Source organism: Camelus bactrianus, chromosome 19, assembly GCF_048773025.1.
Source record: "Camelus bactrianus isolate YW-2024 breed Bactrian camel chromosome 19, ASM4877302v1, whole genome shotgun sequence".
Taxonomy (NCBI): Eukaryota; Metazoa; Chordata; class Mammalia; order Artiodactyla; family Camelidae; genus Camelus; species Camelus bactrianus.
In genome coordinates this window covers 12,247,692-12,270,859 of record NC_133557.1, presented here as the reverse complement: position 1 = coordinate 12,270,859, position 23,168 = coordinate 12,247,692, and the positions used below count along the sequence as shown (strand labels likewise).

General features: G+C 45.5%; 1 protein-coding gene and 1 non-coding gene across 2 annotated transcripts; both read right to left on the bottom strand.

Annotated features, from left to right (window-relative positions):
- Nucleotides 1–1,731: 1,731 nt before the first annotated feature.
- On the bottom strand, nucleotides 1,732–20,971 carry DYNLRB1 (dynein light chain roadblock-type 1). The gene is made up of 4 exons (XM_010960835.3): nucleotides 20,890–20,971; nucleotides 10,104–10,179; nucleotides 5,571–5,738; nucleotides 1,732–2,111 (listed from the first exon to the last, which is right to left on the bottom strand). Exons 1-4 carry the CDS (start codon nucleotides 20,890–20,892, stop codon nucleotides 2,068–2,070), a joined length of 291 nt encoding a protein of 96 aa, XP_010959137.1. The 5' UTR covers nucleotides 20,893–20,971; the 3' UTR covers nucleotides 1,732–2,067.
- Nucleotides 2,559–2,631, bottom strand: TRNAA-UGC (transfer RNA alanine (anticodon UGC)). The gene has a single exon. It is a non-coding gene; the product is annotated as a tRNA-Ala (tRNA).
- Nucleotides 20,972–23,168: the final 2,197 nt, after the last annotated feature.

The following is a 23,168-nucleotide window of genomic DNA, read 5'->3' as shown; positions in this document are numbered from 1 at the left end:
TGGGAGTGGCAATACCCTGTTATTTTGGCAAATACACTTCTGAAACCCAGAAGCCATGCCCAGGACAGTGCTGGCTTCTAACCTTAGTGGTTATTGTATTCCCGTACACTTGCTACTTTAAATACAGAAACACTAGGGTATTTGCAGATGTTATACCATTATTTAGCCTTTTTTAAACCCTGGATGTTTACATCTTAGAATGAGTCCATGCTGTGTCACAAACTGCAATGAATCCAAGGTGAGCTTCCCAGGCGAAATCCCATTGCCCAGGGCACTGGGAGGTGGATTACGTTCCTGGGTCTTCTGGTTTTCCCCAAAGCCAGGCTGAGCCCAAACTTCCCTCAGGACCTTCAGGGAAGCTTTATGATGGAGAACTTTAAGGCAAACAAGAGGGAGTAGGAGAGAAACGCAGCGAAGTGAGGGGGGCCAGGTCCCCAAACCCTTTCCAAACCCTGGCTCTGGAGCCAGTCCTCCTCCCCCTTCCCCTCCCCCATGTAGTTTATGTTAATCAGACCTTCCCTCATTCTTCCTGGAGAAACACAAGACAGAAGGACAGAGGAAACTTAGACTTGGATCCCAGCTTCCAACATCCTCTGAGAACAAACAGAAGATAATGGTGGCCAAACCCCATTTTAGACCCTGAATCTCACAGGTAATTTCTGACCCAGGGTCATTTGGCTCCAGGCCTGCAGTCACCCCCTCCTCAGGAAGTGCTTCCTGGTCCACAGGGACAGGGCAGACATGCAGTGATTTCCCAGAAATCAGCTTTACTTGAAGATTTGGGGGAAATTATTTTGAAAGGATTTTTTCCTATATTAAGACAAACACAGATAAAACTCCTATGATCTTTCACTGAAACAGACTTTGAAGAAATTTTGCCGAGCCCTTACCAACTACACCTCTAGACTAAGGGTACATCACATGTTTTACTCCCCCGATATTGTTAAGGAAACTTTGCCGGAAAATTTAGAAAAGTATTTTTGTTGGGTGGAAGAACTCACACTGTAAACAGAGGTGACTGCTGAGGGAGTGGGGAGGACAATGAAGGAGGATTTCCAGGTTTGCACAATAGTTTAAAATCTTTTCCCTTTGTAACAAGAAACAAAAGACATAAGGACAACCAAATAAAAAAATATATGTGGTTTTTTTGGGAGAAAAATCCCAGAGAGCTGCTGGATGACAAGCAGCCCGAAGCCCCCCTGCCCCATCACACAAGTCTAAGGGAAGGAGGACGCTTACCCAGGAAAAGCCTACTCAGCTGAACCAGACCGGCTGGGATTTCTGGGGAGGGCAGTGTGGAAAAAGCAGCTTTTGGAGTCAGACCTGCGCTTCCGACTGTGAGACCTCAGGCAAGTCATTCTCAAGAACCCAACCTCCTCACCCGTAAGGAGGCTTCAACATCGTCTTCAGGGTCCTACGAGGGCGAGATGAGCCACACCTGGTGCCCAACAAACATCACTCCTTTCCTTTTCCCAGTGCAGTAGAGTAGGAAAAAAATCTTTCAAAACATTGGTGGGAGCAGGAGACGGTAAAAGGGGTGGCTAGGGACAAGAGGCTCAGAAACCAGGACACCAGTTATAAACAGGGTTCAGCTCAGGAAGCGTGGCCACAGGTGCAGCAAGGAGCACGAGCCACCACGGGCTGGAGGCGGCGCAGGCTGAGCCTTCAGACCTCGTGATTGCACAGGAAGCGAGGCCTTTTCAACCCAGCGTTTAAAGACACACAGCAGGGTAAGCGTTTGGGTTATTTTTAGTTAAAGAAAAACAGCCTTTTCCAAGGGCAACAAAATGAACTCAAAGTCAGAAGGAAACAGGGGGTGGGCTTTTCACAAGCTCTTATTCCAAGACCTGGATGCGAGGAAAGAGGGCCCTCCCGGAAACTCAGGGGCCACTGGCCGGCAGGGGACACTTTGGTGGGGTGGGTGGAGCTGCAGCCCACCCTTGGCCACTGGATTGGTCTGAGAGGGCTCTAAGGTGACTTCCACGTGCCAGTCAGTTGACATGATTAACGCTATCATTCTTGAGGGGCATTAAATTACGGAATGACACAAGGAACCAAGAGAGCGGCTTATTCGGTTGGATTCTGAATCACAATCAGGAAATAGTCTTTATCTGCAAAAGAGAAAAATGAAAAAACAGATCTCTAAATGTGAAATGGGAGAAAAACACACTAGAAAGCAAATACGTCATTAAATCACCAACCATAAAATGGGGGGGTGCTGGGTAGAGGGATAAAAAGTATCAGTGCTCAAGCTGCTTCCAGTTGCTGGGGAAACAGAAGATGAACTTGCAGGTTTGCTATGGGGCTTCTGCATGTGTGGCTGCTGGGAAGCGGGGCCCTCACGCTACCTGGCAATGGCGCTATGCAGGGCACCCTCTTTTCTAATCTTCCCAGTACCGACAAGGAGGTAGGATTATTGTTTTTTGGGTGGGGAAACTCAGGTTCAGAGTTTAAATGAAGTGCCTACGTTAATGGTTCTCAAACTAGAGGGCATCCGAGTCACTTGGAGGGCTGTTTATTTGGGGGGGGGGTAATGAGGTCTATTTATTTACTTTTAATGGAGGACCTGCGGATTGAACCCAGGACCTTGTGCATGCAAAGCACATGCTCTACCACTGAGCTATACCCTCCCTGTGAGGGATGTTTAAAACAATACTGCTGGTCCCACCTCAGGGCTTCGGATTCCGTGGGTCTGCGGCGGAGCCCTAGAGTTTGCATTTTTAACAAGCTCCCAGGTGATGCTGATGCAGCAGGTTCTGGAAGAACTACTAGTTTAAGGTTACCCAGCTAGTTAGTGTCAAAGACGGAATCCTAACCTCAACCCCACTGGTCTTGGGTTAATGTTAGTTCTGTTGCAAGTTCAGCTGCTGGCCTTCCAGAGCCTTCTGGACTAGAAAATTTCAAAGGCACCAGGTCAAAGGGGGCCAAAGCTACCTGAATTCCACTTCTGGGAATCCAGCCCAGTCAGAAGGAACATCTATCATGAAATCATAGCAAGTCCAAGTCCTCAGGGGTGAGCCTGACTGCCCCTCATTTATAGGAGACAAAACTGGAGAAGCAGAGTGTTTCCACCTTGCCCACTGAATAATCAAACTGCAAACATTTGCCAAGGCTTCCACAAGCAGGCCCGGGGCCAATCATTTCTCATTAATCAGCACCTCAATGAATCCTCGAATCACTCTATAAGGTAGTGCTCTCTCATTTTACTAATGAGAACGCTAAGGCTCCCAGAGGTAAATGACTTGCCCAAGCCAAGGCAGATTTGCCAGGTGGGGTAGCTGGGTTTGATGCTCGATGCCTCTGGTCTGCCCTCTGCTGACTAGGAGAGAAGTGGCAGGACCCTGGCCATGTCTACTTTGTGTCTGTTCTGATTCAAGCCTAAAGCCTGCTTCTTCCCATGATGGGCATCTGGGAAGAAGCAGATATTACATGACTAAGTTTCATGGCTAAGCAATCTGCATAAGTAAAAAATCACTTACTGTAATAAACATAGAAATAAGTAACAAGTAGAAGTGATAAAAAGATATAATTAGCAATACCAATGTCTTTTCTTCAAAATAATCAAGCTCTATAATCACTAACAGCACTCCTAGTGCTCTGCGGGAAGCAGTGTGTTAAAGCTTGATTGCACTGTGTTAACTCAGCCGTTCCAGAGCACACTCTTGGAAGCTTTAAGCCAAGAGATGCTGTCCATGGAGAGTCTGTGTGATACGGAAGCTGCATAGTTTGTCCTTGTGCTGCTGTGAGCTCCCAGGTGGGCACAGGTCTGCTCTGATTCGGAGGGTCAGTAGCTTAACGTCAGGGTACTGAAGGGTTTGTCCGTAATCACACAGCATGAAGTCCTGGGAGGGATCTGAGTTCAAATCTGATTCCAAGCCTTTCTGGCCCACCTTGTGCCAACAAGCTCAACCAGATGGGGCATCTCAGAGTACCAGAGCAGCTCAGTCCCCTCCTAGACCCCTTACATGTGAGGGAAGAGAGGCCCGGAGGAGTTCTGTGACGTGCTCGAGGTCAAACTCGTAAAAGGTGAAGCCGGGAGAGCAGACGCTGTGTCTGCTGCAGTCTGTTCTCCCTGACAGAGTCACAGACGTCATCACTGGTTGGCATGAGATGCATCAACAGTGATTAAAATTGATAAAACAGTGTACATATGTTTTCAGAATAATCCTGAAGTTACCCTGTGTCCTCCTTTGTGACTGACCTGTTTGTCCCCACCCCTCTAGGAAGGGTCCCAAGGAGACTGTGGGCCCCTGTGACTGGCTCTATGGTTCTCTCCTTCATATCCTTCCGAGCAGCTCACCTGGGCCCGAACAGGCCTGGGAACAGAAATGCTCTGCTGCTGGGAGAGGCTGACCCCCATTAAGTTAGCTCACAATTCTGAGCCAGCCTCCTCGCCATCTGTGTTGCCAAGTCTGGGGGCATTCAGTGTCCCAGCCTCCCCACTGCCCTCCTTCATCCAGGACCCCAATCACAATCCTATCACCTCCAGCCTTAAAAACCTCTGCTCAGAGGGTCAAGTCCATGCAGCTGAGTTTGGCATTTGAGGCCCATTCTGAATTGGACCAAACAAATCACCTCCCATTCCATCCTATACATTTCTGATGCCCCAGACAAGGTGGCAGTGCAGCCACCCCCATCACCATGTGCACACTTAACTCACGCACACTCAACCATGTGGCTCAGCCACAAAGGAGAGAGGAGGAGAGAGCAAAAATAGTCCTGGAGGATCTGTCTACCGCGCCAGGCTGTGAATGTGGGTGAGGTGAGGCAGGGCAGGGCAGGTAGTCCTGCTGTCCCATCTTGTGGTCCCAGTCCTTGTGGGCTCCTCCCAAAATAAGGATCTCATCATCCTGAGAACGAGCCTCAGATCTAAAGACAAGTATTGTCTGCATCACACAGCCCGGAAGTGTAAGCCAAGCACTTCCTGTGAAACAGAAGCAGCAATCTGTTCCAGGGCTGGGGGAAGAGCTGGACACATGGGGCTCAGAGGCAGGACTGTATGTCTCAAGTGGGCAAACTAGTATTTTTTCTAGGATAAAATGGGTGCACAGTGTTTTTCACCTTACAATTTGGTTTTGAATCTCTGAATTCTTTTTACTTCAAGCATAGCTTTCCCGCCCCCAACCCCCAACCCACCTTGCTTACGCGCTTTAGCTGTGCCCTCAGGACAGCTCAAATGTTTCCTCGCCTGGGAAGTCTTTGCTGGCTGCCACAGCAGGCCAGCCACACCCTCCTCTATGTTCCCCAGTGCTCCTTGAGTCTCCCCGCATCAAGGTGAGGGTTCCACTGTGATATGCTTATATTATGTCTCTCCCCCATGAGACTGTAATTCCCCTCCATGGCCTAGAACCCAGGACAGAACCTGGCCTAGAGTCACTGTGAACGAACATTGTTGGGTATGCCAGCCGGAGACAGCCCAGGCAGCGCGTAGCAATCCAACCTGTACCTTCTACTTTTCAGGCCTTTCTGTGGACCCGGCAGAGATACCCAGGTGCTAAGCCTTCCTGATAAGCTTCAGAGCATGCGCTGTGAGGGTCTGCTCCTCAGTGGGGATGTGGAAGACCCCTTACCTGGAGCAACCATAATTTCATTTTTCTTGGAGCGAATTCGAAGGAAGGTAAGGTCATTCTGGGGGTCAATTTCCCGCACTGTGCTCCGGGCCTTCAAGATGAAGTTGTGCATGAGGTTGGCGTACTGTGTGGTGGTGGGGTTGTCCATGGTGCTCTTGATGGGAATGCCTGAGGACAGAGCGCACAGAGACTGAGCAGAACGTCAGAGCCCCTTTCTGCCCAGCTCCCAGCCCCACACTTACAATTCTAGAGCCTAGCAGCAGTTAACGGTCAATGCCACTATCTACTGAAGGCCTGACAGACAAGTGATGAGGACTCCATGCTTGTTGGTACCAGCCCCAGAACTACTCTAAGGGTGGTGTCACCATCTTTACTTGCCAATGAGGTAGCAGAAACTGCACAGTGAGGGGACCTGCCTACAGTCACATAGCAGATAAAGATAAGCAGCGGGGCCAGGATTCAAATGTGGGCCTGCTGGCTCCACTGCCGGGCTCCTTTCACAGGGCTGCACTGAATTTCCAGCAATATAAGGAGAGACTGTCATTCGTAACATTTAGAACCTGAACAAGGAAGACAGTGCTTACAAATCTGTAAATACTGAAAAGTAGACAGAAGGAAAAAGGGCAGCCTGTGTCAGGACAGAACAGCCATTAGTGTTTTGCTCCAGTTCCCACCTAGGGAGGCTTGGAGCCCAGTTATGAACACACTGTCTATACATGTGACCGCGCTCCCCAATTTAAAGCCTGTTTCTCTGTCTGCACACACCCTTGCAAACAGCGTTGCTACTGCTCTCAATGAGCCCACAAGTGGCCATTCCGCAGAGTTAATTGTTCCCCCATGGTGGAATACTTTGGCTGGATATTTTAACTTAATTACCGTGCAGTGAACATCCTGCATCAAGGCTTCTCAATTTTGAGAACTGCTTCCTTGTGACGAACTATTAAATGGACCTCCCTCACCGGACAGGGCCTGTTGTCATGGAGGTGAGGAATGGGGCTCTGCTTGAGCCACCGCAGGCCACGACTGGATCATCAGGTGCCTATGAATCACCGTAACATGTCAGCAGAAGGCTCCATCGATGAGGCCCTGAGTGCCCACAGCTGACAGGCACTTGTGACAATTGTGGCCCAAGGGGCTACCCACACAGAAGTGGCTGGATTGGGGTCCAGGACCCTACTAACCTGGCCCACAACTGACCAGCCAAGGGATCAGCCAGTCAGTCACCCTCAGGCCCACCCATGGGTGGCCAGAAACTGATCCGACATTGTCTTCTGAGGGCACAGGAGCACAAGAATGGGCAGAAGAGGGCATGGTAGCAAGAGAAGCACCTGAGTCAGAAAGGCTGTTCTGCGCCAAGTGAAGTTATGAGAACAGGTTGTAGTGATCACCTGCCTTTAAGGGACAAGATGACCAGGTCACCAGGGCTGCTCTTGGGTCCCGGATGGCAACAATGTGCTCACCAGGGCCCCAAGAGGCCTCATTCAATAGTTGGCCTTCCTGAGGATGGCAGTATGAGCAGCCGGGGAGATGACTGAGTGGGAACTCTGAAATCTGATGACCTGAGCTTATACCCTGGCTCTGTCCCTTCATGGCTATATGGCCTCAGACAAGGGATTTAACCTCTCTAAGCCTTCACTTCCTCATCTGTAAAATAATGTCTGTGCTTCAAAGTGCTGCTGTGAAGACTAAGTATGTCTTAATTCATTTGAGAATGTTTAGCAAGAGTATGCATGTAATAAATTTTGATTTATTAACACCCACACAATAAATCCCATTGCCCACATAATTTGAGGGGCCAGTCTCAAGGCCTGGCTAAGTTTGGGTGATCAAACCTCTTGACCTTTTCTTTCTATATCCCACAAGGCTACCTTCTCTCAGGTCCCTCTGCCTGGAACTTTCCTTCCCTTATTCTCTCATGACTCCCACTGTCCCTCAGGTCTCCATCCACCCCCAGATGTGCTCCGTGCCCCAATACAGTCCCAGTACCATGCAATTTTCTTTCAGAGCTGTTTCTCAAGTTTGATATTACACCTTTATGGAAGTGATCATTATGTTTCCCTCCACAGATTATAAGCTCCCTAAGGTCCAGAACCAGGCCTGATTTACTCATTAGTGTCTTTAGAGAGACTGCATTAAGCATTTATGGCTGTTGATAAATGAGGAGACACAGATCTACTTTCAGCAGTTCAGACAAATACTGTCATGAGTTTGATCACATTTCTATCAAGATAGGGTGTGTAAAGGCGACAAGAAACAAACCTCTTGTTGGCTCACTTTAAAAACAAAAGAAAACACAGAGATGGCAGGATGGGGGTGGAGGGGATGGACTAAAACTGGAAATTATTTCAAACAAGGATGAGAGATCAATTCCAGATTCACAGGATGTCTGGGCTGGGGAACACCTCACAGACAGCCTAATGATTAGGTGGCCTGCTCCAAGCCTCTGCCAGTGCAAATAGGGACCGTAAAGCCCGCAGAAGTGGCTGGTCACCTCCAAGGCATGATTTCTAACCCAGGGCTCGGATCTGCCAGGTTGTATAGCCAGGTCCTCCCACCAAACCCACCTCTATTAATCAACAATTTAAAAATATTAACAAAATCTAACAGATATTCATTAAGTACCAACTTTCTGCCAGCATTGTTCTAGGGTCTGGGGATGCAGTAGTGAACACAAGAGACAAATCCCTGCTCTCAAGGAGTTTACACATTTGAATCTTTTATTTTGCCCTGTGTGGGCGGCAGCAGAAGATGGCAGGGGGTCTGGAGAAGGACAAATAGAACAGAATGTTCCTTAAGTTCTTCGTAAGTTTCCTTAAACTCATACTTTTATTATGAAGCATCATTTAAATCTGGCCAAGGCAGAGGTGTCAAGAGGCAGTGGCACGTGGTTGGTAAGTGACTGGGACAAGAGTGTGTCATGGTTTCAGAGGCGGGAAGTAATCACCCTGGGCAGGGATGCTCAGGGAAGACATCCTGCAGAGGCAACTGAGCCGAATCATGGGGATAGGAAAGCCCTAGAGCGGTAACAGAAATCCCTAATACAATCGTTTTAACTGATCATCTTTTTAATGGAAGCTTCCAAAGGGCTTAAAGTTCCCATAGAACAGTGAGTTCTGACTACCTCCAGGTATGGCTGGGTGATCTGGGGCAGATCACCTCACTTCTCTCAGCTTCCATTTTCTCACCTGAAAAACAGGCAGACATCCCTGCTTTGCAGGGTCACTGCGTGAAATGTAAATGAAAGACTGAAGCAGGAGCTCTGTGAATGGGACACAATAAAAATAAACACACACACGCAATAATTTTAACATTCATATGGCATTTACTATTCATTAGGCACTGTTCTAAAAGCTGCCTTAGAGGAAAAGTATGACTGTCCACATTCTACAGATGAGGAAACTGGAACAAAGAGGTTAAGTGACTTGACCAAGATCAGACAGTTGATAAGTAAGTAGAGTCAGAATACAAACACAGGCATTCTGGTTCCAGCCACTCTGCAATACTACCATATTAGTATACAAAAAAGAAGTGCTCATTAGTACCCAAAAGCAGCTGGGATTGTATTTCCCCAGTGGAAAAGCTCAACTTTTCAGGCAGTTTTAAGCGAGGATGAAGGCTTATGGTTTGTGAATACTGGTGGAAGCCTAGGGTTCCCAGCTGGACAGCCCAACCTCTGAGGCTGTTCCCTCCCCATTTGGGGGGGGATGTCCAGCTCCAGAAGAGAGTCTCTGTGGGTGACATACAGTCTTTGGGGTCTGGGAGCAAGAAGGACCCAAAGAGATTACCTGGACCAACCACTCCATCTGAAGTAGCTAAGGTCTGAAGAGGGGAAGGGGAAGCCCCAGGCCACCTAGCTGCTCAGTGGCGACCTGAGTTGCTTCCCACGGTGTCCTCTGGGATCCCCAACCTGCTGCCTCCTTTGAATGCAATGACCCCACGGTTTAATTAGAGTCTGACAAAGCTGGGGAGCACCTCTGCCTCGCTCTGGGCTGGCCAGGGTGTGACGACTTGGAAAACAACATTTTAACTGAGGACATGCCACCTCTGATTTGTCACCATTGGTGACTTTCATTCCGCTCTATTTACGTAGGCACTGTTGAGAATTCTGCCTTTCCAAAACAAGGCCTAGAATGACACATACACACAGAGCCTACCAAGGAGCAAACCAGAGCTGACTGAATGCACTGGGCTAGAGAATTGTGGGAGTCCAGCTGGGCCATAGTCTAGCAGACACTCTCTGGTCCTTCACAGCACAGTGTGGGAGAAAGAGCACAAGTGCACTGAGGCAGACCTGGAATGAAATCTTGGCTCTGTAATTAAATTTCTAGACTCAGTTTTCTCCACTACAAAATGGAGGCAACAGAGCTGCTTTAAGGAATAAGTGAAATAATATGTTTGTAAAATCCCAGCCTGTGGCCTGGCACAGAGTAAGTGTATGATAAAGGTTAGTCCCTCCATCGCTATGTCTACTGCAGTTTGAGAAAATTAGTATCTGTACTAATTTTCATGCACATGGCTGGAAGGAGGCTGTACCTTCTGTGTTCACCACAATGATTCCCTGCACGCCCTTCTGGCTCTGAAGTCGCTTCAGTGTCTCCTCCACCTCTGCCTGCCAGAGAGAACGAGACCAAGGTTAGGAGGGGTTAGGAAGGCTGGCTTTACTCCCTCATACCCCTGGCAGATGAATCACACATTTGTCTTCCAACCATAAACAAGTAACACCCAGGCACGTGGCACCTCCTGAAAGCTCCCCAGGCTATTTGGAGTGGTCCTGAGACCACCACCAGCATCTAAACCATCTGCTCACACCCCCAGTATGGGGCGGGGCTGCTCCTGGCCCTTTGCCCACAGGTACTATTATTCCTTCTCCCTCAACTATTTGGGAGCAGAATTTAAATGCCATACCAGGAGTAGAAACACATCCATGACTCATATACTTGGTATAGCTGGGGGACAGGACTCTGATGATTAAAAAAAACCCAAACAAGGGTGTCTAACCGGAAAGAGACATATTGTCATTTGTGGCTCAAACAACACAACTGAAAACATTCCAAAGGAAGCAAAATGATCCCATGAGGATAGACTTGGTGACTTAATAAGCTGGCATCTGAGATAGTGTGACACATGGCACATAACTATAGGAAATCTTGGGGAAGGGACTCATTAATCCCGATTCTCCAAGAGCTAGTCAGGATGGGGTACTCTGGCACACGGAATTTGTAAGCAGAGTGGACAAGCAGACCTTGGGTCCTCACCCTGCCTTGCAAGGCTTTCTCTATAATTACTCCCATCCTTTCCCTCCACCCTCCACCTGTATGTTCAAACTTCCCTGTTTCCACATTTTTTACCAGAACAAGTCCTCTTCTCTGCTGAAATCCAACAAATTCTTTTTTTTTAACTGAAGTATATAGTCAGTTACAATGTGTCAATTTCTGGTGTACAGCATAATGTCCCAGTCATGCATATATACACATAAATTCATTTTCATACTTTTTTGTTAAAAGTTATTAAAAGATATTGAATATAGTTCCTTGTGCTATACAGAAGAAATTTGTTTTTTAATCTATTTTTATATATAGTGGTTCAGCAAATTCTTTTTGATCATCTAAGGTATCGCCTCCTCCATGAAGCCTTTACTGATCCCCAATTCAGTGGTCTTTGTCTACTTCTGCGTCCCTGAACTCCTGACTGTAACTTCCTGGGGGTGTATTAGGTACTGGTTTACTTAGTCTCTACAATAGTCTACAGATCAGGGGCTCTATAAACAGCCGCTTAACTAAACTAGGCCCAACTCTTACTAAGGATGGAAGCTGGCCTTGAAGTGCACTTGTTCTCAGGAGGTCCCTTCCAGACCCATCCAGAATCCAGTCAGAAGCTCCTCAAAGGCTGAGAGTCAGAATATGTTGGAAATAGAGACTCTGTTCACCCAAAGAGAGTAGTTCTCCACTAGCAGGGGCTAATGAGTTGGCCCAGGGGGAGGAGCTTCTAAATGGTGGATGCAGACAGCACAAAGAATCATTGTTTTTCTAGTAGGCACAAGGCTGACAGCCAGTCACTGCCACCCACTCCCCAATGATGTATGAATACTCTCAAATGCTGGAGGAAAGGGCACACAATTTCCTCCTACAAACAGCCTGATGCCTCTAAAATCTGGAGCCCTGGTAAAAGGACAGGGATAGCCATGTGGACATGAGAGTACAATACAGCGGGTTATGCATGTATCAAAACGTAATTCATTCAAAAGACTTTCACTGAGCTCCTAACTATGCATTGTACAAGTGAGGAGGGATAAAGTACTATAGTGGTCAATACTACACAGTACTCAATCTGACCTGGTAACCCTCCTGGAAGTTTATCCTAAGGAAATGATACAAAGGAACTAGAAGAAGAACACAGCAAGATGTTTGCTGCAGTGACATCTCCAAAAACCAAAAGCAGGAAGAGCTAAAATTGCCCAATAATTAGGGAGAAGACCAAGTAAATTATGGAATGTCCATCCACAGGAATATAAAACACACATTAACAATGGTGATCAGAATATTATACTACCACAAAAAGAAAGCAGTTGGTGACTGCAACCACATGAAAACAACAAGAGGGCTAGAAGGATTATGAAAAATAAAAAAAAAGTCATGTGGGGGAGGGTATAGCTCAAGTGGTAGAGTGCATGCTTAGCATGAACGAGGTCCTAGGTTCAATCCCCAGTACCTCCTCCCAATACATATAAATAAACCTAATTACCTCCCCTTCATAAAACAAAACAAAACAAAAAGTCACACTGAGACCAGAGAACTTAGACAAAGTTTTATTTTCTTTTTTAAAACCAGCCTCTTTTTATTCTATTCTATTTATTGTTTCTATTTAAAAACATTTTTGGGAGAGAAACAAGATGGCAGAGTAGAAGGACGCTCGTAGCTCACCCTCTCCCAGAAATACACCAAAACTCACATCTACGGACCTACTCAGCCAAACAGAGCACCTGCAGAACTCCAACAGAACATCACCCTCTTTGAAAGACAAAGATGCCAAAAATCTGGTAGGAGAAAAGGAAAAAAGAAAGAAGAAAAAGCAAAACAGTACAGGACCCACCCCACAGGGAGGGAGCGGCAAAGAAGGACTGGCGCTTGTTAGCTGGTTCTCCCCTCTTCAACGGAGAGGCCAGCAGGACAGAGGGGGAGCCTCCGAGGCTCAGATCTGCCCTGAGCACCTCTTGACCGACAGAACTGAGTTAAACAGACACAAAGGGTCCCTGTGACACCCAGGCCGGGACAGGCCACCCGGGACAGGCCGCCCGGGACAGGCTGCTCGAGCCGGGCAGAGGACTGGGGCAGCTGTGCTGAGGCAGCGCAGGGGTCTGCGTGCAGTGGCTGGGAGGGGATACAGAGCAGAACAACCTCGGTCCCCCATAAGTTGTGAAAAAAAGCAAAGCAATACGGCTGGTGTGCCCTGGGGGGTGGGGTGCCGTAGCCTGTATCTCCTCAGACCTGCGCGCCATTACTGGCGTATCTGCGAGAAGAGAGGCGGGGCGCAGCCACAGTCGCCATTTCCTCCTGTGCGCAGTGCCCGGGTGGGGGCGGGGCTGGGACCTGAATCCACACCCGGGGGCTCCACAACCTCCTGGGCAGGACTGAGACTTGTTTACAGCCCGAGGCAGATAGGATCTTTCTGCCCCAGTACCTCAGAGAACTTGTGCCGCCAAGACAAACAAGGAGCTGAGATTTGGCATGGAGCAGGGGCAGGGCCGTTCCGTGGTCTTCCCTGAGCCTGCCTTTGGAGCGCTGACTGGAGGCGGAGAGGGCAGCTGCACAGAGCAGCGGAGCGACCGGCACCAGGAGAGGGCGGGCAGCCACCATCTTCCTGGCAGGAACGCAGTACCTGACCATGGTGCTGGGAGGGGGCGCGATCTGCCCACCTGCCTCCCCCCAGCGCAGCATCGGACTGCAGCATCGGGAGGGGGAGTGACCCGCCCGCCCATCAGGTAAAAGCTCAGCTCCTGACCCAGTGTTAGCAGGGGGCACGATCTGCTAGCCGACAGCCACTGGGAGCAGCACAGATGAGGGCGCCAACAGAGGGCCTCTGGAAACAGCAAGCTGAGTTCACGAAACAGGGCAAAGATACAAAGACCTCTTAATAAAATCATTAAGAGCACACTGTCTCCAGGAGAACTAGATAACTGATACTCTTTAAGCCACAGTGCCAGAGAGATATGAGCAATATGAAGAAGCAGAGGAACCACTCCCAATTAAAAGAGCAAGAGAAATCCCCTGAAAGCACAATCAAGGAACTAGACATTGATGGCCTACTGGATCAAGATTTCAAAAAAGGAGTGATCAAAGTACTGAAGGAACTAAAAAAAATAGTGTTTAGAGATATAAAATATGTCAAAAATGAAATAGAAGCTATAAAGAAGAACCAAGTAGAACTGGTAAACTCATTTGCTGAGATGAGATCTGACCTAAAGGCTGTACAAAGCAGGCTAGATAATGCAGAGGAATAAATAGGTGACCTAGAAGACAGGACAAGAGAAAGCACCCAATCAGAACAGCTGAGAGAAAAACAAATTTAAAAAAATGAAAACAATATAAGGGACCTGTGGGATAATATAAAGCATGCCAATCTATGCGTAATAGGGGTTCCAGAAGGGGAAGAAAGAACAAAGGGGATTGAAAAGGTATTTAAAGAAATCATGACTGAAAACTTCCCAAACCTAAAGGAATCAGATATCCAAGTACAGGAGGCTCAGAGGGTCCCAAACAGGAAGAACCCAAACAGACCCACACCAAGACATATCATAATCAAGATGGCCAGAGTCAAGGATAAAGAAATGATCCTAAAGGCAGCAAGAGAAGAACAAAGAGTGTGTTACAAGGGAACCTCCATAAGGCTCTCAGCTGATTTCTCTACACAAACACTACAGGCCAGAAGGGAGTGGCAAGATATATTCAAAGTCCTGAATGAAAAAAAGATGCAGCCTAGGATACTCTATCCAGCAAGGCTATCCTTTAGAATAGAAGGAGAGATACAAAACTTCACAGACAAGCAAAACCTAAAAAAGTTTAACAACACTAAACCCATGCTAAAAGAAATACTGACAGGTCTACTTTAAATAGAAAAGAAGCAGGATGCTACAAAAATGAGAAACTCATAACTGGAAAGGAGATAACTGCCATGAATTACAAAAAGAATAAACACAAAATCGTAAAAGAAGACATCTAAATCATTAAGAGTGGAAGAGGGAAACAAGGAAAGCCACTGTGGAAAACAGTATGGAGATTCCTCAAAAGACTAGGAATAGACTTACCATATGACCCAGGAATCCCACTCCTGGGCATATATCCAAAAGGAAACCTACTTCAAAATGACACCTGCACCCCAGTGTTCATAGCAGCACTATTTACAATAGCCAAGACATGGAAGCTGCCTAGATGTCCATCAACAGATGAATGAATAAAGAAGATGTGGTATATTTATACGATGGAATACTATCCAGCCACAAAAACCGACAACATAATGCCATTTGCAGCAACATGGATGTTCCTGGAGAATGTCATTCTAAGTGAAGTAAGCCAGAAAGAGAAAGAAAAATACCATATGAGATCGCTTATACGAGGAATCTTAAAAAACAAAAAACAAAACAAAACATAAATACAAAACAGAAACAGACTCATAGACATAGAATACAAACTTGTGGTTGCCAAGGGGGCAGGGGGTGGGAAGGGACAGACTGGGATTTTAAAATGCAGAATAGATAAACAAGATTATACTGTATAGCACAGGGGAAAATATACAAGATCTTGTGGTAGCTCATAGTGAAAAAAAATGTGACAATGAATATATATATGTTCATGTATGACTTGAAAAATTGTGCTTTACACTAGAATTTGACACAACATTGTAAAATGACTATTACTCAATAAAAGATGTAAAAATAAAGAAATAAGTAAATAAACAAAAAAGCCAGTCTATCAAACAAAACAAAACAAAACAAAACATTTTTGGGCCCATGTGTATCCAAGAGATCAGACATGTCTGATTTGGGGACTACAGGGCTCTGATATGCTCAACATTATAAGAATATGTAAGAAAAAGGATGGCAACCTGCAATCATCTGGGGAAGGGGAAAGCTAAAACTACAGATGTCAGAATCAAAGTCCATAATAGCCCCTGGAGGTTGGAAGTGGGGCTGAAATGAAAACAGATGAAATTTCACAAGACTGCTATTCATTCAATAACAATATGGGTATCTTCTATGTGCCAGACATTATTTTAGGCCTAGAGATGTTTTACTGAGTAAAATATAACAAAAACCCCTGCCCTCATGAAGCTGATTTGGGGGGGGGGTGTCAGACATTAATCAAAAACCTAAGTAAGATACAAATGTTAGACACAGTAGGAATGGGGGATCTGTAATCCAGGGGCTGACGGTAATTTTAAATTAGATGGTCAGAGAAGGCCTCGCTAAGGTGATAGATGAGTAGAGATCTGAAGGAAACAAGGAAGCTAACCATGCAGATTTCTAGGGAGAGTGTTCCAGATAGCAGGAAGAGCAAGGGCAAGAGCCCCAAGGTGGGAAAGTGGCATGTTCCAGGAAGAGCAGAGGAGCCGGTGTGGCTGGAGCGCAGTGAGTGGCAGGCAGCCAGACGAGACAGGCAGCCCAATCAGGTTAGATTTCAGGGGCCTGGCAGATCACAGTAATGACTTTGGTTTTTAATGGGGATTGTCTGGGGAGCCACTAGCAGTTTTTGACATGAGCGGTGACAAGATCTGATGTTTCAAAGGACAGCATGGCTGCTGTGTGGAGAATGGACTGCAGGAGGCAGGCACCACCTGCCTGAGCCTGGGCCCTGACATGTTCTGCTCTCTCTGAAAGAAGCAGCCTTCTCTTTCTCCCTCACTACTTGCTGTAACTAACTCCCAACTCTTTGGACTCAGCTCATGAGCCTCCATGGGAGGCCTTCTCAGACAGCTGCCCCTCTTCTAGGCACCCATGGCAACCTGATTCATAGCACTTATGGAGTGTAATTGTCTTGCTTCTGTCTCCTCCTCCAGACCCAAGGCAGCTTGGGAGCAGGAACCTAGACTTTATGATCCTAGTACCTTGTACAGTATAAGCTCAATAAATACTTAAGGAACAAATAAAAAATATTCCTGCAACTATGTTTTACAAAAGTCAGCCTTTTTAAGTACAGAGGGGAGACATAGTACCCAGGTTGAAAAAGAGCTAGGGTTTAGTTCATCCTAAATTTAATGAGAATAAACCACTGAGATCTGGCTGCTTAAAATGTAAACACACACTTACCAGTAAAGGGAGGATGTACAAGTATATACTGACCTACTCAGTACCTGCTGCAAGTTAAATATTAGGATGAATGTTTTCAGACACACATCTTGTCTGAACTTTCCATGACTTTTAATATGATCTCCATTTTACAATGAGGAAACCAAGGCTCAGAAAGGAGAAGAGTTCTGCCCAAGGACACACAGCATGTCAAGAGCTAAATATACCACTACACAAACAATGAGGTCTCTGTCTTGAGGACACTCACATTTTGGTGGAAGAGACCATCAAAAACAAGTGATCAAGACTCCTGCAGGGTACAGGGACAGGGCTGGGGTGAGCAGGGGAATGGCTACTTTGGCTGATGTGGTCAGGAACACCTGAGGATGTAATCTTTAAGCCAAAAACTAAATGATGAAAAAGAAAAGCACTCCAGGCAATGGGATGAAAGCTAATGCAGTGAAGTGGGAAAGAGTCTGGCATGTTTAAGGAACAGAGATAACCAGTATTGCCAAGGTTTTTGATTCTTTGCTAATCTGATAGGAAAAACCCAAATAATAGAAAGCCAACTTTTCTTTAATTTTTAAGAGTTATCAGTGAGGTTGGTCAGGAAAAAAAAAAACTTATCATTGAAGCTAAAGTGGAATTTGACTGTTTGCATCTCTCCTTTTTTGAGTCTTTTGATTTTTCTACAACTCTTATTCATTTCCAAAAACTCTTTTTTGTTAGAAATAGTAACTTCTGTCCATCATATAAATTATACTTCTCCCACTTTTAAAATTTAATCTTATGATTTTTTTTTCAATCAGAAGTTGAAAATTTGTAAGCAGTCAAATTTAATAAAATTTTTTTCCCTGTAAGACTAGAGAAAAGCTTCTCCAACCTGACCCCAACCAGTATGGTGGGCTTGGACCTGAGTGAGTGGAGGCCATGAGGTCTAGAGGGGTCTCCAGGAGGCACAGAACACCTGCTTTCAGGAGAAACTGCTTAAAACAAACTTCAAGTTTAGCCCTAAAGGAGCCAAGAAAGAAAACAAATGATGCTAAAAAGCTATAAGCAGCAACAGGGGACATCTGCAGGTGGGAAAGGACAGTCCTAGTCAGGTATCTAAATCATGCCACCTTTGCCTCTAAAGTTTGTCATCCCTGTAGGGCCAGCCAACTGGTGCCAGAAATATTGGAGTGGATACGCAGGACCCCAGGGTCGGCTCATAGCTCCAACCTCCTGTCCTGCTCCTAGAGAGAGCCCAGCTGGTATCCTCAGCATCCTGAGTCTTTATTACTATTAACATGGGTGTCTGCCTCAGAGAAGGGACAAGTCTCCTGGGTTCTCCAGTTCCCAGGGGCATGTAGCTGACAGATTAAAAAAACAAGTAGCAGTAAAACTCCAGGATTATTTACTGGTTCAGCATAGGAGGGATAACCATGTGAAGCAAATGATTCACAAAAGAACTGTGACCAATGTGACTACTAAGTATAAAAATTTTAATTTCTATAAAACAAAAATTAATTACAAGGAGAGAAAAACACTTCAATAAAAATATATATACAAAAATTTTTTAATTTAAAAAAGGAGAGAAAAACTGCATCAAATGTAACAGACAAAAGTGTAATTCCAAAACACCACACAGAATGATTAAGAAAAATAGCGAGTCTCTAAAAGTTAAGTGGGCAAAAAGGATACTGGGAGAAAATACACCGAGGAGAAATTATAAACACATAGAAAAATGTTCATCGTTCCTTATAAATAAAGAAAAGTATAGCAATGAGGTATCCTTTTAAATGCTGGCAGTATTATGGCAAAACTGGTACAAAGGCAATAAGACCTTTTGGGAAAGCTACATGACCACACTATTGTAAGAACCATAAAAGTGTTGGCCTCCTTGCTTAGAAATTCTTTTCCTGAGAATTTCTCCTACCCTAAGGAAATAATCTAATATGTTTAAAAAAGAAAAGAAGAGAAAATAAACCCTACACATACAGAGATATTCATCACAGCATTATCTCTATTAACGAAGAACTAAAAGCAACCCAAATATACACCAGGGGAATGGTCTGGTAAATTATGGTACAGATATTTCATTGACCATTACGTAGTCACTAAAAATAACTCATTACAAAGTTGATGCAGCAAGAAAGCTATATGTCTTCAAATATCAAACAAAACCGAAAAACTAGCGTGTACATCTTGAAAAATATGCATATGTTAACAAAAGGGAAGGAGAACGTACAAAGATTTAAAAAGTGTGGTGCAATAAAACTGGATGCGAATTATGGATGATTTTTATATCACCATTCTAAAGGGCAATTTGCCAGTTTTTACCAAAATGTTAAAATGTTAAAATATGCATGCCGTAAGTACCACTTCTACATAACACTACTAAACACTAACATGAGTGCAAAACAAAACAAAAACAAAAACAAAAACAGTAGTGCAGCATTGTCTGAGGTGAAAAACTGTAAATTACCGAAATGTATATATTGCAATAGAATATGAATAGAGTCCTTAAAAAGAATGAGGTAGATTTGTGTATACTGATGTGGGAAAAAAAAATTGTTTTTAATGAACAGTGTTAAGTTGCAGAATGAGACTATCTACATATATAGCCTATAAATTTACTACGTATAAATATGTATGTTCCAATTTCACATAATAAACAGATTATATATAAACATGCTTATGCAGTAAATCAATCTGGAAGGAAACACACCCAATTGTCAATAGTTGTTACCAGAGGGGACTGAGATGGGCACTACATACACTTTGTACATACACACCTTGGTACTGCCTGAATTTGTTAAAATGTGCATGTAAACATGTTTTGCTTTTATGAGTATAAATACATAATAGCATGGTACAGGTTGCAAGAAGTTACCATTTGTGTAAGAAAAAGGGGAAATACATACATGCTTATGTAGATATACAAGAAACAATGTTTCTGAAGGAGGCTGAGGCTGGGGGTCACGGTTGGGTTGGAGATTTACTTTTTAATTAGATCCTTTCAGATTATTTTTATTATCTGTTAAATTAATTATTTTCACAGTTTAAAAAGTGATGTGAAAGATGAAATTATTTCACCTATAGTATAAATTAGCTAACTATATAAAGCAAAGTATACAACAAAACTATATAAAGCAAAATCTGAAGGAAAAAAAGACTAGGAGTAATATGCTTAATTACAAGTTGTTACCTCCAGGTCATGGCACTGTTTCTTATTTCTTTTCAATTTTTCTTACAGGCTTTAAATTCTTAAATTAAGATTTTCTTAAATTATTCATATGGTTTAACATTTAAAAGGTCTTTTCAAGTTTTTCTTTTTTTTTTTTTAATCAAGTTGGGAGGATTAAAAACACAAGAAAACAAACCTGTACTAAGGCGTAAAGAGCCCACAGTTTCGGCCAGCAAGGCAGGAATCACAAGGGTGGATCCCGCCCGTTTTCTGACTCATGCATCAAGTCCCAGCGGGTCGGAAGAGCCACCCTAACATAAAGGCAGCACTCAAGCTTCTATGGTTCAAATCCACCTCCGCCATTTCCTGGGGCAGGGCACTTAGATTCACCGAACTTTAGATTCCAAGCATGTAAAATGGGGATAATGGTCATACCTAACTCGCAAAGCTATGGTAAGGAGGAAGGCCGGGGTACATAAAGCGCTTAGCAGTGCCTGACACAAATTAAGCTTTCAGGAAATGTTATCACTACTGTTGTTACCGCGCCACAAGGCCCAGGATGCTAGGATGCAGAGGCCTGTGGGCTGGCCTCCCCTCTCCGTCAATCCCTCGCCGAGGCCCGAGGTTGCTTCCGGTCAAGGGACAGCAGGATCCGGTGGCACCGCCTCTGTCCCCTCGGTCCGGGTCTGGAGGCCCACGACCGCCGGGTTCCGCCCTCCAGACAGCTCTGGCCCGGCCCTGCCCAGACCCACAAATGCCCAGCCCGGCACTCGGAGCCGCCCCCGGAGGATGGAAGGCCAGGCTCAGGGTGGTGGGTGGCCGTGCTCGGCCACCAGCCGACCGCCAGCCACACGCTCTTGGCGGACACTCACCATCTTGGACCGACCCGGTAGCTCCGCGTCGCGGGTACTCAGCCCAGTCCCGCAGCCTTTCCGCGCCTGCGCAGAGCTCTCTGTCAAAGCGGACAGCCTTAGGAGCCTATCAGGAGCCTATCAGGAGCCGGCGTGGGGCGAGCGGGCGGGCGGATCTTAGCGCCCCAGGGCTCTTGGGAAATTTGCTGTGCGCTGTCCGAAGAGTGGAAAGCAAAGCAATTCAGCGTTGGAAAATTCCGAACTCCAGTTGTGCCGAAAAGATACTGGTTCGCGGTGTTAGAAGAGTCTTTCAACCCTCAGCCGAGGTCTGGGCCGGCTGTGGAAATTCTGGGTGTAGGGTGGTGAGCGAGTCTGAAGGCGAGGAGGGGGTTTGCTGAAGACTCTTTGCGCCCATATTGAGGCAAAGTGACGCGCGGAGCCAAAATGCAGCGAAGACGCGAGGAAGTCCGGAGTTCGGGCTGGAGTCATGGGTCCCTAGGGTCGCCAAAGCGACTTCCTGGGGAACATTGCATCCAGGCTTGGAATCAAGTGGTCAGGGCTAGCCTGGGAGTCTGCAGACTTAGGACTCCGAGCTCAGCCCCACCCGTTTTACCTTGGAGAAGCCACTTCACATTTCTGTGCTGCTTTGTTTTTCTCACCTTTAACGGGGGAACCCTTCTTCTCGGAGCCTTGTGTTGTTCCGTTTGCCACAGGAATTTCTGGGTTCTTTAGCAAGAAATAATTTGTTTAAACACATTGCCTTTTAGTGAATCTTGGGCCACATTACTGGGCCGACACCGCGCCATCTCCAGTAGTCTCAGCGTTATAGTTTCTTCGAGGCACTGGAGGTTGCTGAATTCAACGCTGATGATCTAACTGCAAAATGTCATGTAGCCTCTTTCAATAAGGGAAGGATTTGGTTCTTTCAGGGGCGTCTGCATGTTAAGAGGACTGAATAGTTACTTTACAGTGTGGAAACCTGGCAGACACCATCGTACCAGAGGATCAAGGTTAACGTTACTGATACTGGGGTATATTGATGTATGCTCTCTGATATACTTTAAGGACACGTCACCTCTGATATTTTTCACAAAAATCTATGGCTTAACCATGAGAAAACATTAAACCAAACTTGAGGAACATTTTACAAGGTAACTGACCAGTACTCAAAAAATGTTAAGGTCATGAAAGACAATGAATGAGGAACTACCATAGATTGGAAGAGAGTGAGAAAAACGACATTGGTGGAAAAACTGGTGAAATCTGTTTAAGGGTTGTTTAGTAGTATTTTACCGAGTATTAGTTACTAGTATAATATGTATAATACATAATATTGTTACCAGTTGTATAATTGTACCAAGTTACAAGGGATGTTAACATTGGGGAAAGCTGGGCAAAGGGTGTGCAGGAACTCTATTTTTGCAACACCTGTAGGTCTAAAATTATTCTGTAAGTCTAAAATTATTTCAAAGTTTAAAAAAAAGGACTGGGCACAAAGAAATGATTATTGAATACTGGAAACTAGGAAAGCAAGGGGAAGGGCTGTAGTGATTGGCCCTGGAAGATGAGCACAGGAAGGATCATCACCACCATCTTACATACGGAGAACCAGACTGAAAGGGGTGATATTGTAATATTTTAAGAGGGGAGAAGCATGATCATTCTAAGGCAGCAGATGGAGGGGAGAGTGGAAGCAATGACAAGACATTGCTACAGTCAACCAGGGTAGAGATGAAGGATGTGGGCTGTGGTGAGGGGGGCAGCTCTGAGAGAAGTTTTTTTTAAAGAAGTTTTGGTGATGGATTGGACAGGATTTGGAGACTAGTTAGATGGAACAGCTGAGTTGGTTGTGGACGACTCCCAGGATTGTTGAGTAGCAGTACAGCAAAATGTTTAAGCATGCAGGCTTTGGAGTCAAAACGGTCCTGGACTTGTTTGCACACTTGCCACTTAACAGCTGTGTACACTTCAAGTTATGCAATCACAGTGAACCTCTATTTCCTGTAAAATAATCATTCCTCTCTGAGAGTGTCCAGGAAGACTAAATGACAGTGCATGTGGCATACCTAAGTATTCGGGACATAGTAATAAATGTTGATCGTTGTCCTGGACTGAGTGAATATAGGTGTGATACTGGTTACTAGGATAAAGACAAATAGAAAAGGTCTGAATTAGAAATGAGGAAAAGAGGAGAATGGCTGTTTTCAGTGATACACAGGCATGGCTGCAAATTCTCAAGGTCCTCCCCTGTGGATTTCTTTGAAGAAACGCTCTTGCCCACAGTATCTTTGCTTAGTGGG

Excerpts from the sequence above, each read along its gene's own strand:
- DYNLRB1 (XM_010960835.3), bottom strand. Across the intron at positions 5,739-10,103 it reads CATTGTGGTGAACACAGAAG|GCATTCCCATCAAGAGCACC; the intron begins GTACAGCCTCCT and ends CTCTGTCCTCAG. Across the intron at positions 2,112-5,570 it reads TGAAATTATGGTTGCTCCAG|ATAAAGACTATTTCCTGATT; the intron begins GTAAGGGGTCTT and ends TCTCTTTTGCAG.